Source organism: Lithobates pipiens, unplaced genomic scaffold (assembly GCF_037356315.1).
Source record: "Lithobates pipiens isolate NorthernLeopardFrog02 unplaced genomic scaffold, aLitPip1_a1.2 Scaffold_8, whole genome shotgun sequence".
NCBI lineage: Eukaryota > Metazoa > Chordata > Amphibia > Anura > Ranidae > Lithobates > Lithobates pipiens.
This window is the reverse complement of record NW_027507903.1, coordinates 255,283,874-255,302,351: the sequence shown is the minus strand read 5'-3', so window position 1 is coordinate 255,302,351 and position 18,478 is coordinate 255,283,874. Positions and strand designations below refer to the sequence as shown.

At 40.1% G+C, this 18,478-nt stretch overlaps 1 protein-coding gene across 3 annotated transcripts in view; it reads right to left on the bottom strand.

Moving 5' to 3' along the window:
• Positions 1-18,478, bottom strand: part of EEA1 (early endosome antigen 1) — a 175,420-nt gene that overhangs the window by 73,083 nt on the left and 83,859 nt on the right. For all 3 annotated transcript variants that reach the window (XM_077470781.1, XM_077470782.1, XM_077470783.1), the window contains 3 exons: positions 12,892-13,008; positions 10,309-10,647; positions 3,396-3,545 (listed from right to left, as the gene is read on the bottom strand). In XM_077470781.1, coding sequence (XP_077326907.1) covers positions 3,396-3,545; positions 10,309-10,647; positions 12,892-13,008 — 606 coding nt within the window. The remainder of the gene's footprint in view (positions 1-3,395; positions 3,546-10,308; positions 10,648-12,891; positions 13,009-18,478) is intronic.

The window sequence follows — 18,478 nt, the reverse complement described above, 5'->3', positions numbered from 1 at the left end:
AATTTTGGGTGTTCGCGGCAAATTCAAAAGCCACAGAACACCCTTTCAAAGTCTATGGGAGAAATCAAAAGTGCTCATTTTAAAGGCTTATATGCATGGTATTGTAATAAAAAGTGTTTGGGGACCTGGGTCCTGCCCCACAGGACATGTATCAATGCAAAAAAAGTTTTAAAAACTGTTTTTTTTTCCGGGAGCAGTGATTTTAATAATGCTTAAAGTGAAACAATAAAAGTGTAATATTCCTTTAAATTTCGTACCTGGGGGGTGTCTATAGTATGCCTGACGGAGCGGAGAAGAAGTCAGAGCAAGATGCGGGACAAGAAGAGCGGAGGAAGAAGAAGATGGAGAAGAAGATGGAGAAGAAAAAGTTGGAGGAACAAGACTTTAACAGAAGGACTTTTGTTCGCTCTTTTAAATTTATTACCCAATGGGATGCACCGGCTAAAGCCCTTATTTAATATGCTCTTAAAGAAAACCTATTTCTCCTCTGTGTTCTTTGTTCCAAAGTTTTTATCCCAATTTATACCTTCTAGCAAGGTTCGTAGTTTAGGGAAATTGGTTTCCTAACTTTCTCTGCATCTCCACATCCGTGATCAGGTCTGTATTGTCGGTAATCAGTAGAGCTAGTAATTCTTTATTTCTAGTTGGTGCGTCTACCATCTGACCCATGAAATTGTCCTGCAAGACATTTAGGAACTGGCGAGCCTTAGACGAATGCGCGGTTGCCTCCGCCCATTCTATGCCTGGATAATTAAAATCCCCCATTATGATAACACTTCTCATCCTTGCTGCTAATCCAAATTTGGAGCTCTACCCATAAGGATTCCACCTCCTCCCCCTTCGTGATATCATCTCCCACATTCCCCTGTACATTTATTCTTGATATATAGGCATACCCCTCCCCCTTTTTTACCCTCTCTATCCCTGCTATAAAAGGTATACCCTTGAATGGTTGCCAGCCAATCATGAGAGCTGTTGAACCAAGTCTCTGAAATTCCCACAAAATCCAAATCTTCCTCATACAACAGTATGTTTAGTTCACCCATCTTGTCCGCCAGACTCCTGGCATTGGTGAACATGCCACGTAGTTTAGACTAAGTATTTTCAGATACTGTAGATAAACTACTTAATATACAGTGCCTTGCCAAAGTATTCGGCCCCCTTGAACTTTTAAACCTTTTGCCACATTTCAGGCTTCAAACAAAGATATACAATTTTTATTTTTTGTGAAGAATCACCAACAAGTGGGACACAATTGTGAAGTGGAGCGAAATCTATTGGATTTTTGAAACTTTTTTAACTAATAAAAAAATGAAAAGTGGGGCGTGCAAAATTATTCGTCCTTTTTTAGAGCCACCTTTTGCTGCGATTACAGCTCAAGTCACTTGGGATATGTCTCTATCAGTTATGCACATCGAGAGACTTAAATTCTTGCACATTCTTCCTTGCAAAACAGCTCAAGCTCAGTGAGGTTGGATGGAGAGCGTTTGTGAACAGCAGTTTTCAGCTCTTTTCACAGATGCTCTATTGGATTCAGGTCTGGACTTTGACTTGGCCATTCTAACACCTGGATACGTTTATTTGTGAAACCATTCCTTTGTCGATTTTGCTGTATGTTTGGGATCATTGTCTTGTTGGAAGATAAATCTCCGTCCCAGTTTCAGGTCTTTTGCAGACTCCAACAGGTTTTCATCCAGAATGGTCCTGTATTTGGCTGCATCCATCTTCCCCTCAATTTTAACCATCTTCCCTGTCCCTGCTGAAGAAAAGCAGGCCCAAACCATGATGCTGCCAGCACCATGTTTGACAGTGGGGATGGTGTGTTGAGGGCAATGAGCTGTGTTGCTTTTACGCCAAACATATCGTTTTGCATTGTGGGCAAAAAGTTCGATTTTGGTTTCATCTGACCAGAGCACCTTCTTCCACATGTTTGGTGTGTCTCCCAGGTGGCTTGTGGCAAACTTTAGACGAGACTTTTTATGGATATCTTTGAGAAATGGCTTTCTTCTTGCCACTCTTGCATAAAGGCCAGATTTGTGCAGTGTACGACTGATTGTTGTCCTATGGACAGACTCTCCCACCTCAGCTGTAGTTCTCTGCAGTTCATCCAGAGTGATCATGGGCCTCTTGGCTGCATCTCTGATCAGTCTTCTCCTTGTCGGAGCTGAAAGTTTAGAGGGACGGCCAGATTTGCAGTGGTCTGATACTCCTTCCATTTCAAAATGATCGCTTGCACAGTGCTCCTTGGGATGTTTAAAGCTTGGGAAATCTTTTTGTATCCAATTCCGGCTTTAAACTTCTCCACAACAGTATTACGGACCTGCCTAGTGTGTTCCTTGGTCTTCATGATGCTCTCTGCGCTTTCAACAGAACCCTGAGACTATCACAGAGCAGGTCCATTTATACTGAGACTTGATTACACACATGTGGATTCTATTTATCACCATCAGTCATTTAGGACAACATTAGATCATTCAGAGATCCTCGCTGAACTTCTGGAGTGAGTTTGCTGCACTGAAAGTAAAGGGGCCGAATAATTTTGCACGCACCACTTTTTAGTTTTATATTTGCTAAAAAAGTTTAAATTATCCAATAGATTTCGTTCCACTTCACAATTGTGTCCCACTTGTTGGTGATTCTTCACAAAAAATAAAAATTTTATATCTTTATGTTTGAAGCCTGAAATGTGGCAAAAGGTTGAAAAGTTCAAGGGGGCCAAATACTTTCGCAAGGCACTGCACATACTTCTATATTCTATTGCAAGACACTGTGTTAATTATAGTTGTGCTTTATGTCAATGTATGTTTTAGCAATCATCTTGTGATGATTTTTTTTATATTTTTTTCATTTTGTACAAATAAAAAAGATGTTGTGGTCAATTTAAAGTCCCAATTGAGGGTTATCCAATTTTTCTATCCCATAAGCAAGGGTCATTCAATTACCAGGTAAAATCAGTAAACCAGGAGATTAGGAGATGTAAATAAAGATTTATTTTTCTTTTACTTTTCTCATGTTTAAAATCAATGGGCTCAAACTGCACAAAATCCCATGTGATTTGCACAGGCATGCGGTGCGATTCCTGTGGGAATCACATGTGATGTGTCAGTGTGAACTGGAGCTTAATCTAAAACTAAGTTTTTGCTTACTAAAATGTTTTACATCAAAAGTGATGGAATTATGTCACAATTATAACTCCATTACTACTTGATGAACAAACATAGGGTAGTATGAAGTAATAAATAAGCTACACAATTTTGGATGTGCAATAGCACACACAAATATAGGAGACTAAGCTGATGTAGGATGTTCAGTGATTTATAAAAAAAAAGGTGAAGTGTACAAACATTAACAGCCAGGAAACAGCTAGAAATACAGACATAAGTAAACACACAGACCTGCTCCTCGGCACGTGAAAGCTTGAGCTGTAAATCTGCCACCTGCTGTTCCTTGTCCATCAGTTTCTCAGCAGACAGCTGTCTCTGCTCTTTGAGCCTTCCATGAGCTTCCCCAAGCTGGCGCTCTGTCTCTAATAACTTGCTGTGAAGCTAAAAAAAAAACATTGAATCAAGTGATCTGCTGGTACTTTCCATTGATTATTCACAAGTAAAATTGCAGTAGCATTTTGTAATAGTGTGCATGACTGAAACTCAAACAGATGGCTTCTGAACCCACATCCAACAGGATGACAATTTTCAGAGCTGCTTTGAAATGCATATCTTTCTTTAAGATCTTGCTTCACGTTAAAGCGGTAGTAAAATCCACTTTATGTATAATTTATATTCAAATGAGTTGTAAAGACAGAAGGTTTTTTTTTTATCTTAATGCATTAAGAAAAAAATAAACGTTTGTGTGTAGCAGCTGCCGCAGCACCCCCTAGTTGCTTACCTGGGCCCCATCTCTCTCCAGCGATCTCCACAAATGTCCAAACCATCTGGGACACTCCTCCCGATTGGCTGAGACAAATCAGCGGCTCCATTGGCTCCTGTGGCTGTCAAAGTCAGTCAGCAACAATCAGGGGCTAGAGAGGGGGCGGGGTCAGGGCTCAGTGTCTGAATGGAGTAACTTTGCAGACAAGTGCCTAGTACAGTTTGTTAATTAGCTCACGTGTTACTTGCATAGCGCAAGTATTTCTTAAACCAGTTGCTCTCTGGGACCTCTTGTAACAGTACGGAACAATAAGAGGAATTTTGACATACCTGTAAATTCCATGTCTTGGAGTACAGTACAAGACACAGACAAAGTATTCATAGACCAGAACTTTTGAGTACGTGCCCCTTGGGCCCACCCTACTCCATGGGTCCTCAGTTTTTTTTTAGCAAGAATGAAAGAAAGGGTGCCTTGTGTCCAGAACTGTACTTCAAGATATAAAAATTACAGTTAAGTCAAAATGTATCTTATCTTAATCATAAATAATGGGATACAGGCAAAGTATTCATCCTGGGACATCCCCAAGCAATGAATGAGAAGGGTGGGCAACAACTAGGCAAACAAACTGTGCCAACTGGCCCAACAACAGAAACGTGGGTTAACAGACCCAATTTCAGAGTGCCACTGCAAAAACCTTGCAGGCAAAAAATGCATCCGCAGAAGATTAGACATCCAGCTAGTAGAATTTTGAAAAGGTATGGACAGAGGACAGGGAGGCAGCCTTGCAGAGTTGTTTTACAGAGGTATTGTGCCAAAATGGCCAAGAAACTCCCATCTGGTGGAATTTGGATTGTAAAAGCACAAGAGGAGATATGTCCTTTAGAGTGTAAGCTCTAGTGATCAAATTTCTTATCTATCTCCAGATGGTGGACTTGGAAGAAGGGTGTCCTCTGCAAGGTCCCAAAGAAAGAATAAATAGGGATTTCATCTGTCAGATCAAAGCTGTAGCTTTGAGATAGATTCTCTCTGGTCTTGGGTGTAAGAACGACTCCTTACAGGAGAGAGACACCAACTCAGATACACCTGACAGATGTGATTGAAAACAAAAGGGATACTTTGCAGGAGAGGTCATCTAAAGGAAGGAGGGGGGGGTTGGGGATGTTCTGCAGACCAGAGAGAACTAAGATGAGATCCCAAAGATGTGCAGGGTGCTACAATGATGGCTTAATGCGAGGTACACCCTGAAGAAAAGTCTTTACAACGGACAGTAAAGCCAGAAGTCTTTGTGCTTAAGGCCAATTCCTAGTCGAGACCTGATTGTAGGAAGGCCAGGTACTGAATAAACTCTGAGACTAAAGTGACTGTGTTCACACCAGGCAAATACAGATTTCCAGGTAGATGTTCCTGGACGTGGCTTTTCTTGCTTTTAGCAAGGTAGGAATTACAGGAAGAACTGGGCTTCAACGGCCTTGACACTAAAGCCAGAAACCATAAGGCGCGATGAAATAGAGAGTGTCTTAAGATAACAGATCTTGTCTAATGGGAAGAGGCCAGTGATCGTCTGCTAGAAATCAGAGTATATCTGCTAGAAGTCAGAGTATATCCGTGTACCAGGTTCTTCTGGTCCAATTTAGTGCAATAAGAATCACTGTTTTCTTATAATAGTCTGAACTGAGGCCAGGTAATTATCAAAGTATCTGAGGTTAGGGCTGGAGGATTTTTGGTTCTAGCTACGAGAGGACAGAATATCAACACTTGGAGTACCGCATTTCTGACATATCAGATTTAAGATGTCTGAGTGATCATTCATCTTGAAGCGGTGGCAGCTGAGGTAGTCTGCTTTCCAGATGTGGACTGCAGCGATCGCTGGACAGTACGTTTCTGTCCATGAGATACCAGACCTGCTTCAAGGCTGCACGGTTCCTGATGCCCCTATGATGTAGGCCACTGCATTGTCGGACTACACCCTGATTGAGTGTCTGCTCAAGGTGTCAGCCTGAAAGACTGGCACTGAAACAGTTTTTTATGACTCTCCAGGCAGGGAAGGAAAGACTTTGCTATTGTTAAGGCTGAGCTTGAAATCCAACTAGATAGGGAGATCCTTGCTTGGCTGGACAGAAACATGGGTAGGCCGCAAAAGAAGGAGCATGCCTGTTCCAGATCAACATGATTATGTGTTGGAGAGCTCTTGAATATTGAATTTGGGCAAATAGTACAGCCTCAAAGGAGGATGCCATGAGGCTTAAAGTTAGAACGCTCATGTGGAATCTCATTGTGGGAGGCTACAAATCCTGAAGCTGCTGACCTTTAATAAAAGGATACTTACCTTTTCAGGGATACAGCACCGTCCTTACCCGGGCTAGTTCTTCACTAACCTTCGGATTCCTGGCATCTCTGGGCAGCTGCTTATGGCTTCACAGCTGGATGCCCACTGCCCATGCACAAGCCGCACTGCCCTTTGTGAATGGAGGGGGAGAGAAGAACTTCCACTCACATCACCCAGGCAATTCGAGTGGAAGTGTGAGTGGGTACCTGTCAAAACTCCAGTGGGAAAGATAAGCACTTTAGCCCCCAGTAGCATCCTTGATGAAGGAGTTTCATAGTCATGCCAGAGAGACATTTCCCCTTGAAGTCCATGTGGATCAAACAAATCTTGAATAAAATGTCTGCAGTACAACACTTTAGGAAAAAAGGCCCTAGCCATACAGTATTTACTGACAAAAGTATAATGCGGGGAAACAAGCCAAAGGTATCTGCCAGGCCATCTGAGCTAAAGTTTAAAGCCATAGACATTTGTTTAGTGCGCTTAATGATCTGGGGGATAGTGGCAAGAGCATTAACCTAGGGCCAAAACAACAAATTGATTAAGAAAATAGTGCTCAACTATTTTCATAATCGATTAATCGGCCAGCTGATTCGTTGGCCTGCATAAAGAATGTATTTTTTATTTACATATATCAGGAAATACAGTGCAACACACAAACAGCTCAGTACACCATCCATACATGTAAGTAAGGGCCTGAGAACTTGTCAATGTGAATGTGTGAGGAGCAACGCCTCATGGGACATGTAGTCAGTGATACTAAAGGCAGAATTTTGTTTTACCTTGCTATAGGGGCACTCTATACTATACTTTGCATCTTGCTATTGGGGCACTCAATGCAGGAGGAGCCAGAAGCGTCAGTGGGAGACCCTAGAAGAAGAGAATCAGTGCTGCTCTGTGCAAAACCATTACACAGAGCAGGGAAGTATACCGTAGCATGTTTGTGGTTTTAAAAAAAAAAATACTTCAAAGACTGTGTGCAGGGAAGATCAGCATCTGAACCAAGAGAATACATAGATAGACTGGAGGTAAAAGAAGGCCAATCCCATGAATAAGTCTATTGATGACGAAACATGTCGGGCGTGGCTATCTGGCGAACGTAGTTGTGGATTAGCTTGAGCTCTGGGTGACGTGCGGTGGTGCTGGATGGAGGAAAACAAAGGAGATTTCTGAAAACACCCACACTGGCCTCTAATCAGCTGTGCGAGACCGACTGTGAGGAGGGGTGAGAAGGAAGCAATTTGTTTCTCTAGTTAAAGGTCCGCCGTGACCACCAATGCCCCGGGATAGAGATACCTCAAGTGTTCAAGTGTGGAGTGGATTTATATTTTGGCTCGTTGATTTATTTTTCATGTGAGTGCATTGAATTTTGGTTTATTTGAACTAAAAAGTGCTTAACTGTATTACGCTATTGGAGGCTTCCACTGTCATTCTTTCGCAAGGTATATTTATATATGACTTGATGAGAAGGGATCAAAACACATGAGCTTCGCAAGTCTGGTGGTATTCAGCGGTTATCTATTTAGAGGATATAAAGCTTGTCTTGCCAAACACGTGAGTGTGAGGCTTATGAGCCGGTGAGTGCACCCACAACGGGGGGTTTTCATGATCACAGCTGGTGTGGTGAAGGAGCAAATTAATTGTGGCGGACACTGATTATCACTTTTCACGTGGACTTCACCAATTGGATTTTATTTATTCGGATTGATATATATATTTTTATTTTTTGATTCACTGATTATTTATGTACTTTAATTAATTTTGAGTACTTGTAATATTTATGTGAATTAATTGCACTGGGATATTTTGGGTAATTAAGTTATATATATATTTTTTGGGATATTGATTTATATATATTTTTGTATGTTTAGCACTGATTATATATATCTACGGGTATACATGTGAATGTTACTGTTATTTTGTTTTTATTTTTAGGTAGAGTGAGGTTAAGCATTCACCTATTGAGCGCTACGTGTCACATAATTTTTGGGCTTTTTGAAAATGATTGCACTGATTTGATAAAAGAAGGCATTACAATTAAATTTGAAGTAAACTTTTACAAGTATTGTACATTATATAAAATGATCATATGATCATATCAATGGAAAAATGCCCATATATCCTACTTCTGGGTGTATTTATTATTTACACACACACATTATATATATATATATATATATATATATATATATATATATATATGAGAGATAAACCGTAAGTAATATATATGCTTATTTTCACTGTTTCACAGCAATTTGCGTTTTTTTAGTCTGCCCAATAACAAATTGGCCAAAAAAAAGCATAGCAAATGTAAAAAGCAAAAAAAATTAAAAATAAAATCGCATGTGCAAAATGCACAGCAAAAAGCACTGTATTAACAGATCAAAAGCAAACTGCAAAGGAGTGAACCGAGCCTTATGCTGGCCATACACGTATCGATTTTCGGGCGAGAATATTCATATGAAAAATCTTTGTACATTCGCTGAATTTAAGAATGTCGTTTGAAAATTTCACTTGTTTTTAACATTCAGTTTTAAAAAGGATGTCATTTTTGAACAAAAACCACATACACCGTCTGAAAATTCCTTTGACCAAAAAGTTTTCTATTCTGCTCCAAAGTTTCCTGTCACCGAGGTCAAAAACGAACATTGATTTGATCCCCACTAACGATTTGAAAATGAACGTTCTTAAACTTTTTTTTTTTTTTGAAGGAAGACATTGCTTTTGTATGTCCAGCATATAACATATTAGAGTTCTGTCTGAAAATTGGCAAAACAGCCTTTCATTTTTTTTCTTTAAAGTGGAGTTCCACCCAGAAATCGAACCGCTTTAAGTGCTGACCCCTGACATGCCACATTTTTGGGGGGGGATTTAGTGGGTACCCTGTTTTTACAGGCACCCAGCTCCCACTTCCTGCTGCAGCGCTGTAAGGAAGTCCCCCCTATCTCCCTGCAATCTCCTGGGACATGTCACAGGTCCCAGAAAATTGCCTGGCCATTCACAGCGTGGCTTACACCTGACTCTGAAGCCACAGCCAGGCACCTACAGTTAGAATGCGGCGCCGCAAGGAGGAGGGGGAGAGGAGCAAGGCTTTGTGCGCCTGCATCGCTGGACAGGTGAGTGTCTGATTATTGAAAGTCAGCAGCTGACTTTAAATGGGTGAAACTCAGCTTTAAATAAGAAATTTGATCTCTGAGTCTGATGAGATTTACCAGATTCAACCTTTAATAGTATATACAGTATATCTCTTCTGTCTGTCTCCCTAACCATATAGTTGGTTATTTATATTTACCATTGCATATAGATATTTAAAGAATTGCCTTTTTTTAAACTTTAAATATTAACTAAATTATATAGACTTTTTTTGAGGTTATTATCCGATTAATCGAAGCGATAATCGACCAACTAATCGATTATGAAAATAATCATTAGTTGCAGCCCTACATTAACCCTGCCTTCTCCATGTGTCTTGATCCAGACATCTGCAGCAACTGTGCAGAAAATGTACAGGCTAGAGATTACAGGCAAGGCTTCAAAGTAAGGTTAAAAAAGCAGAACTGAAAATAAAAACACATCCATTCTCCTAGAACACTAGAAAAAAACCTGAGGCATGCTGGTAGTAAGAGGGGTTATAGCCCAGACTAGCCTACAGTTCTTTTTTTGACAGTGTCCAATCTTCATATAGGCAGCAGTATAACCCAAAGATTTAAGACAGGGTGTCTTTTTTTTATCCACGAGGAGAATTTTTTTTTTTTTTTTTTCATTGACTGTAAGCAAGAGCAGCCAATTGATGATGGAACCTGATTATGTGAAAATAAGGAAGTCTACAGATAATCAAATTCACAATGTAGTTAAAGGCTAAGAACACCCAAAATTGATATACCAGCCACAGCATTTGGGGAAAAGAAGGTTACAGTTATCTCAATGAGGGATCAAGTGGGCCACTCAACAGAATTCACTTCAGTCAACAAGATCAGCTTTGGGTGGACAATCTAGCCCAGGGATGGTTCATTAGACTGACAGAAATCGGCAATAACAGTTTTACTGAGCGTCTAAAATGGGTAATGAACTAATGATTGGCTCTTACAGGAATACATAAGGATGTGAAGATGTGTCACCTGGTTAATCTCACTTTGCAGCTGTAGGCTGTGCTTCTCCTCCTCTTCTCGTTGTTGTTGAAGCTGTTTGAAGTCAGCCTTGAGGTGCTGGTGTTTGGACTCCACCTCAGACAGCTCCTCTTTCAGTTTCTGGTTGGCTTCACCTTTCTCTGCTAGTTCGGTTCTTAGACTCTGTAAGGAGGCCTCGCAGGCTGACAGTCGTACATGAAGCTGCTGGCATTCCACATCCTTCTGGTTGAGGCTGACCTGCAGGTTCTTCTTGGCTGTAACCTCTTCATGTTGTTTCTCTTCTAACTCTGTATACTGCAGCTCTTTTTTTAAGAGTTTTTCCATCAAACCCTACAAAATGTAGATACGGTACATGACACATCTTTCCATGTCAAACTGAAGAAAAGCCATGAAAACTTTAGCAGTTAAAAGGGTCGAACGTGTGTGATATTAAAACCAACTCTTTTGGTGATACTTATAAAGAAGTCCCTAAATATATAGTACACTAGGTATGCAAATCTTTATAAGGATGCAGCTCTATAAAAAATAAAACAATAAAAAAAAAAATGTATTGTCCTTTACCCAGTCTCTGCATTAAAATAACTATAGGAAAGCATACCCCTGATGTTGGCAAACAGTTTTCAGTATAGAGAATTCTCTATGCAGGCTCATCCTTTATTTAAAAAATAAAAAATGCTTGTCCACCAAAGGGAAGAGAGGAACTGCAATTATTTTCGATAGACATTCCTTGCATATGTAGAAAGCTGTATGTGACAAACTGAGCACTTAAAAAAAGAAAGGCTATATAGTGAAATGAGATTTGTATTAAAATAATATGGAGGCTGCTATGCCTGACTGCCACGCTGATCCTATGGCTTTAACATTTTCTGAGAAACAGACCTATAAAAAGAATGCAGATCAGGAGTTTAAACTTTCTAATGTGTAAGTTTGTTCCAGAAAGTATTGAGCCCAGAGACAGCCAGACAATTAGTGTTCTTAGATGAAGGGCAATTGGGTCAACCTCTCCTTTTCTAAAGTACAGGTTCCCTTAGAAACCAGAGCAGTTTTCACAAGTACTGATATGCCAATATCTTCATTGTCATTTATCCTATAGTGATTCATATAGCATTTTTTCATGGGTCAAATTAGAAATTTTGGCTGTATTGTCTTTGAAGATATACTGGATTAAAAAAAAGCTCCATTCACAATTGTGCACTTTGGGCATCAAAATTGCATGACAAGTCGCACCCCATTCTTTTCAATAGCACCTGTTTAAATCGGTATGACTTAAAAACACAGCAACTTTGAAAAGGTACCTGCACCACCTTGATGCGACTTTTGATGTGACTTTGATCCATAGAATGTAAAGTCGGATTAAAATTGCACTAAAAATTTTGCGACTTTGGAGATGAGTTAATGTGAATGCTAATATGAATGGAGCCATAAGATGTTCTGACCAGTGTTCAAAATAAAACAACTATTACTAGTTTTTCAATGTACCCCATTTATAATGCCCATCAGCTACAAGTTACAACAATGTCACTTAGTGTTCCAGAGCGACAATAAATTAGAACTGTGACAACAAGTTGGTAGAGCAATGGCTGAAGCAGAAGCACTGGGAGCAACTTTTGTATATAATATGGAACTCTGCTCTCCTTCTACCTTATTACACCCACCCCCTTGTTTTCCCTTTCTCCTCTATTCTTCCCTTCCTATCCACCATCCCTTTTCCTTGCTCTTCTCAGCCTTGTTCTAGCCTTCCCTTGACATATGCTGCGTTTCTGCCGGACCCCTTTCCTGGCATCACCTGCCAGATTGCTTGTCCCTTTATATATTGCCATCTCTCTGGTCCTATTCCCATGAGCTGCTCCGTTCAAAGTATATGACTTCCTCTCTAGCATCTGGACTCAGACTCCCCACACCCCATTTTACTAAGCCTTGGTAAACTTTCTTTGCATCTACGGACAAATTTTTGGTCTGTAATTGTTATGCTTTTTTGTGCCTCATATAAGTGGACTTGCTTGCAGGTATCCTATAATTGTTATCCTCTAGTAAACTGTACCTCTAGCTATTTCATACTCAGTTATACAGTTCGTGCCGGTCCTCAGGGCTTTCCTTGTTTTGTTTTTTTTGTTTTTTTTGGGGGGGTTGTATTTGCTGAACTTCAATAAAAGTATTTATGGAACTAATTTGGGACTCTGGTTATCAAACCATCAATTCCAGGAGTGTGGACCCCCTATGTCCTCTGCTGTGAGCTGTTGTTCTCCTGCCGACTCCTACGTCCCTACAGGACACAGCAGTGACATAGAGTTTGGTGGGAAGAACCACAGAGTACAGGAAGGAACATGGGACATGGGACATTGGCACTCAGTGAAGTGTTAGTTTTAGAGATATCAGTGAAGGATTTCTCTTTAATGTAGTGGCATTCAGAAGGGCAAGAGGTAAGTATTTACTATCTTCTTTACAGGTACAGTACTTACTGGCAAATGTATTTAAAGCAGCAAAGTCACTTTAACTTAAGTCAGTTAAGGTGTATATATATACCAAAAAGTTATATTGGTTTATTTTTATTTTATTCAGCAGAATGTCACCTACCTCATTTTTCTGTGATGATTCAGAAATAGCGCTTTTAAGTTGCTGTAGTTCCTGGACATAAACAGCAACCTCCTGTGGTCCCTTTGCGAGCTCTGCCTTCAGCTGGTTTATAGTGGCCTAAAAAAAAAAAAAAAAACACAAGAACAAGAGCGAGTAAATTGAGAGGTTCAAAACTTATTCACACTCCAGGATAATACAGCAATTCCAAAATAAAAAACCAGATGAAAATGCAGATAATTACTTGTACATAGGAAGTAATTCAAAGATGCTGGTAAACCAAATAGTACAGGCTACTCTAATTAACAAATATGTTTTGTGGGTGACACAACCAAGCACAGTTAAATACACATCATGCTGATCATGTAACCTGCTAGTGCAGTTTAAAGGGCTTTTCCACTTGTGACAAGAAAGTAGAAAATCCTTAACTTGCAGGTCAATGAAGGTAAGCAGGTGCCTGATTGCCCAGAGCCTTTGCCAGTACTTTGTTAGCAAAATATAAAAATGCAGCGCCAATCAGAGGATTAGAGAAGTTGACTGTGTTTAATTTCACACTGGGGCGGCAGGTCCGTCAGTTGTAAAACGCCGCTAGTTTTATTGGTGCTTTACTGTCATTTTAGTGCCGCTTTTCGCCTGCTAGCAGAGTGCTTATACCCCCTGCTAGCGGCCGAAGAAGGGGTTAATAGCGCCTGTGTTGCAGGGCTTCAGAGTCGCTTTTCAGGTGCTTCGGAAGCGCCGCCCATTCATTCCAATGGCCAGGGGCAGTGTGGGAGCGCTGTGTACAGCGCTCCCACAGATGCTGCTTGCAGGACTTTTTTTCCCGTCCCGCAAGTGCACCATCCCAGTGTGAAAGCACTCAGGCTTTCACACTGGAGAGGGATGAGAGGCAGTTTTCAGGCGCATTACAGGTGCCATTTTTAGTGCTAAACACCTGAAAACTGTCTCAGTGTGAAAGTAGCCTTAAACTGCTGCAGATGAGAAATCAAAACCTTTTGTTGAAACTGGAAACCCCTTTTAAAATGTCTAAACAGAGTTGTAATAATACAATAGAAGCAAAGTGAATTTTGTGACACATAATCCAAAACCCAAGTTAAAATTTTTAATAGAATTTATGTCCTAGACTCATATAGAATAAAATGCAATTCAAGAAATTGATTCATATGCCGAGAAAGGTGCATACAAAGATGGTTTTCCAGAGCCACTCAGACGTACACCTTGTGAAGACAGCTATGTTTACGGTACGTCTCCAAAATTATCTCCATGTAGCATTGTATAACATCTACAAAACATTAACAATTACTGATTGTCTGGGTCTGCCCTTCGATCTCCTTCCATTCATAAAATATTGATTGCCTACATTGACCTATGCCAAGGTAATCAAACAATAACATTTTAATGATGGGTCTCCAACAAAAGTCTGTTACCAAACAAAACCTATTGACTGATACTATAGACTGGTACTATACATGGCTGTGACAAAGTAATCTCTCTAAACAGATTGATTTTCGGACTCCGGTGCTTTTGGCCATTATGGCAATCCTATGAAGTATGGTCACTGAAGCACAATTTAAAACACATAAACCTCAAAAAATATTAAAGTGGAAGTAAACTCCCCTATCATTTTCAGCCAAGGAAGCTGCCATCTTTGCCTCTGTTTAATCTTCAACTGCTATGGTGCTGCACATGTGATTCGTTATGACACCAGCCATTGGATGGTTTGATAGTTTGGCTGAGAGCACAGCCAATGTGCAGTTAGCATTCCCGGCATGAATTTTTTTTTTTTTTGAACTGTTTAATCCATGGGTTTACTTCCACTTTAAGATCAAATCCATGTGATCCCTTCAAGAGACACCATAATTTGAAAGCCTGCAGTCCGCGATGCACTGCTTGCACCTCCAGCCAGCTCTTTGGTTGAATTCTAAGGCCCCTTTCACACTGGGGTAGTGCGGGTGTCGGCGGTAAAGCGCTGCTATTTTTAGTGGCGCTTTACTGTCGTTTTAGTGACGTTATGCGGCCACTAGCGGGGAGGTTTTAGCCACCGCCAGCAGCCGAAAAAGGGTTAAAACCGCCCGCAAAGCGCCACTGCAGCGGCGCTTTGCCAGCGGTATAGCCGCGCAGCCCCATTGATTTCAATGGGTAGGAGCGGTTTAGGAGCGGTGAATACACCTCTCCAAAGATGTGGTTAGCAGGATTTTTTTCACCGTCCTGCTAGCGCACCGCTCCAGTGTAAAAGCTCTCTGGCTTTTACACTGGAGTGAAAGGGGCCGCTTATTTCAGGCGCGACACAGGCGCTATTTTTAGCGCTGTAGTGCCTGAAAACCGCCCCAGTGTGAAAGGGGTCTAAGCATCTCTACATTGGTAATGGCCACCCTCAGCTCTTTCCTTCATGCAAAGTTAATTTACATGCTTCCCAATCTCACTCATCCTAGATCAAGCCCGCCTTCAACTCAAGGTACAAAAAGATTTCTGGGAACTACGCTTGCTAAACTGTAAAATAATTTTATCACCTACAAAACAAATACATATATTAACTAAAGCAGCCTGGAGGTGTCTTGAAATTTCAAAATATAATGTTATCAATATAAAGAGAGTCTACATTTTAAATGCACGCAATTATTTAAAAAGTGGTATCTTTAGGACTGAAAAGTATATTTTTTTTCATTTTATAGACAGTGGTATAATGTTACCTTGAATGGACTTATCTCCATTAGAAAGCAGACAGAGAGAAAGAATGACAGGTATGATGGATGAATGATGAAAGACAAAATGACTCTCAGACATCATTTAGGCTAGTGCACTCAAAATCACGAATGAAAAAACTTCTACTGACCTTTTCTGTTTTGATGAATGAAAAAAAAAAAAAAAAATGGTGACCTTGCAACCCATAGCTAAAGCCCAACTGTACATTCAACAAAAAAATGAAAGCGTAACTTTATCTATTACAACTTGATAAAAAAAATAATGTTCTTTATAGCAAGGAACATACATTCCATATTAATACTTATGCTACCAACATTAGTGTGTGCTGTAAATTGCCACCAACATTGCTCCCGTTTCTCCTTGCTAGAAGGCTGCTATTTTGCTGAAGCCCAGAGCCCCTGCACAGCAGTAAATCATAAAGTGAAACTAAAACAATTGATTTAACAGTTTTAAAAAAGGTTACATTTCTGGAATGCCGGAATTGCCAACTATCCTATTTGCTTTGTCGTCAACCAAATGGTCAAACCATCAAATGGCTGGTGTCATAACTGATCACATGTGCAGCACCATGGCAGTTGCAGATCAAATATAAGCAGTTTCCTTGGGAGGGTTTAATTCTGCTTTAAGGCTGTCAGCAGATCAGACTCTACAAACAGCAGTGCTTAAAATTAGAGAGCAACTGAGCATGTGCACAGAAGTGCGAGACCGGGTATTACTGGATTTGAAACAGTATAGACCCTTATTTTTAATGTTTTACATAGCTATACTGTACTTGCAAAAGGGGCCAACTTTAACCAGTTCCCGACCGGCGCACGATGATGTATGTCGGCAGAATGGCACGGGCAGGCAAACTGGCGTACAGGTACGTCCAGTTGAAATTACCGCCCTGCCATCACGCGCGCGTGCCGGTCGGGACCCCCGTGAGTTCGGTTGCGGGTCCCACGGACTCGATCGCCATGGGGATAACCGCGATCGTCTCATGGGGAGGCTGAACGGGGAGATGCCGATGTAAACAGCGTCTCCCCGTTCTGCCTAGCAACAAGTGACACTGATCTCTGCTCCCTGTGATTGGAGCAGAGATCAGTGTTCACTAACACACAGCCCAGCCCCCTACAGTTAGTAACACGCCCCTAGGACACACTTAACCCCTACACTGCTACCCCTGGTTAACCCCTTCACTGCCAGTGTCATTTACACAGGAATCAGTGCATTTGTATAGCACTGATTGCTGTATAAATGACAATGGTCCCAAAAATGTGTAAAAAATGTCCGATGTGTCCGCCATAATGTCGCAGTCACAATAAAAATCGCTGATCGCCGCCATTACTAGTTAAAAAAAAATTATTAACAAAAATGCCATAAAACTATCCCCTATTTTGTAAACGCTATACATTTTGCGCAAACCAATCAATAAATCGCTTATTGCTTTTTTTTTTACTAAAAATATGTAGAAGAATACATATCGGCCTAAATGGAGGAAAAAAATGGTTTTTTTTTAATATATTTTCGGGGGATATTTATTATTGCAAAAAGTAAAAAATAATGTGGTTTTTTTTCAAAATTGTCTCTTTTTTTTTTTTTTGTTTATAGCGCAAAAAATAAAAACCGCTGAGGTGATCAAATAACACCAAAAGAAAGCTCTATTTGTGGGGGAAAAAAAAAGGACATCAATTTTGTTTGGGAGCCACGTCGCACGACCGCGCAATTGTCAGTTAAAGCAACGCAGTGCCGAATCTCAAAAAGTGGTCTGGTCTTAAGCCAGCAAAATGGTCCGGTCTGAAAGTGGTTAAGTGATCTAGCAGGGCTCCATTAAAGTTCCACTTTAACAGTTAAACTCTGGGTTCTATAAATGATATACTTGCAATATTTTATATATATATATATTTTTTGGCTTATGCTCCTGTCTAGCTGCAGTACAAAGCAGGCTTTAGATAGGACTGCTGTGCTGGATATAAAGAGCAGCAGTCGTTAATATTTCATTCATTCATTCATAGTTTTTTTATGATGTGGGTTTAGTGGGTTTTTACACGTCATTAATTTGTACGTATTAATAAATAACTTGTCAAGGATAGGAGCAAAAAGGTTACTGACAGAAACATCTCTGGGAGGATAAAAGGAAGAAGGTGTAGGTAGAAACAAAGAGAATGCATACTTGTCACAAAAAAAAAAAATCAAGGTAACAAGAATGGTCTAGTTTTCTGTTCTGTTTATTGGCTATTCACTTTCCCTTGGCATCCCTACTATAGTTTCATGATCCATGGGTGTGTTTTTCTTTCACTGTACTAAAGGAAGGAGTAAGGTTGACAACACAGTGAGTAGGCTTGTTTGCACAATCATTTGCCATATAAAGGTGCATCTCAAAATTAGAATATCATCAAAAAGTTGATTTATTTCAATAATACAATTCAAAAAGTGAAACTCATATTACTGGGTCTGGAGGAAGAGTGGAGAGGCACAGAATCTTGCATGAGGTCCAGTGCAAAGTTTCCAAAGTCAGTGATGATTTGGGGAGCCATGTCGTCTGCAGGTAATGCATAAGGAGCCCAGACCAAGTATTGAATGCATACTATACTGTATATTCTTTTCAGTAAACCAACATTTCTATATTAAAAAACTTTTTTTTTTATTGGTCTCATGTAATATTCCAAATTTTCTGAGACACTGAATTTGGGGTTTTCACTAGCTGTAAGTCATAATCATCAAAATTAAAAGAAAGAAATGCTTTAAAATATAGAACTGTGTGTGTAACGCATCTATATAAACTATATCAGTTTCACTTTTTTAATTTAATTACTGAAATAAATTAACTTTTTGATGATATTCTAATTTTAGGAGCTGCACCTGTATAATCATAGTATGTTGACCAGTACGTTTTTAACTTTTGCATGTG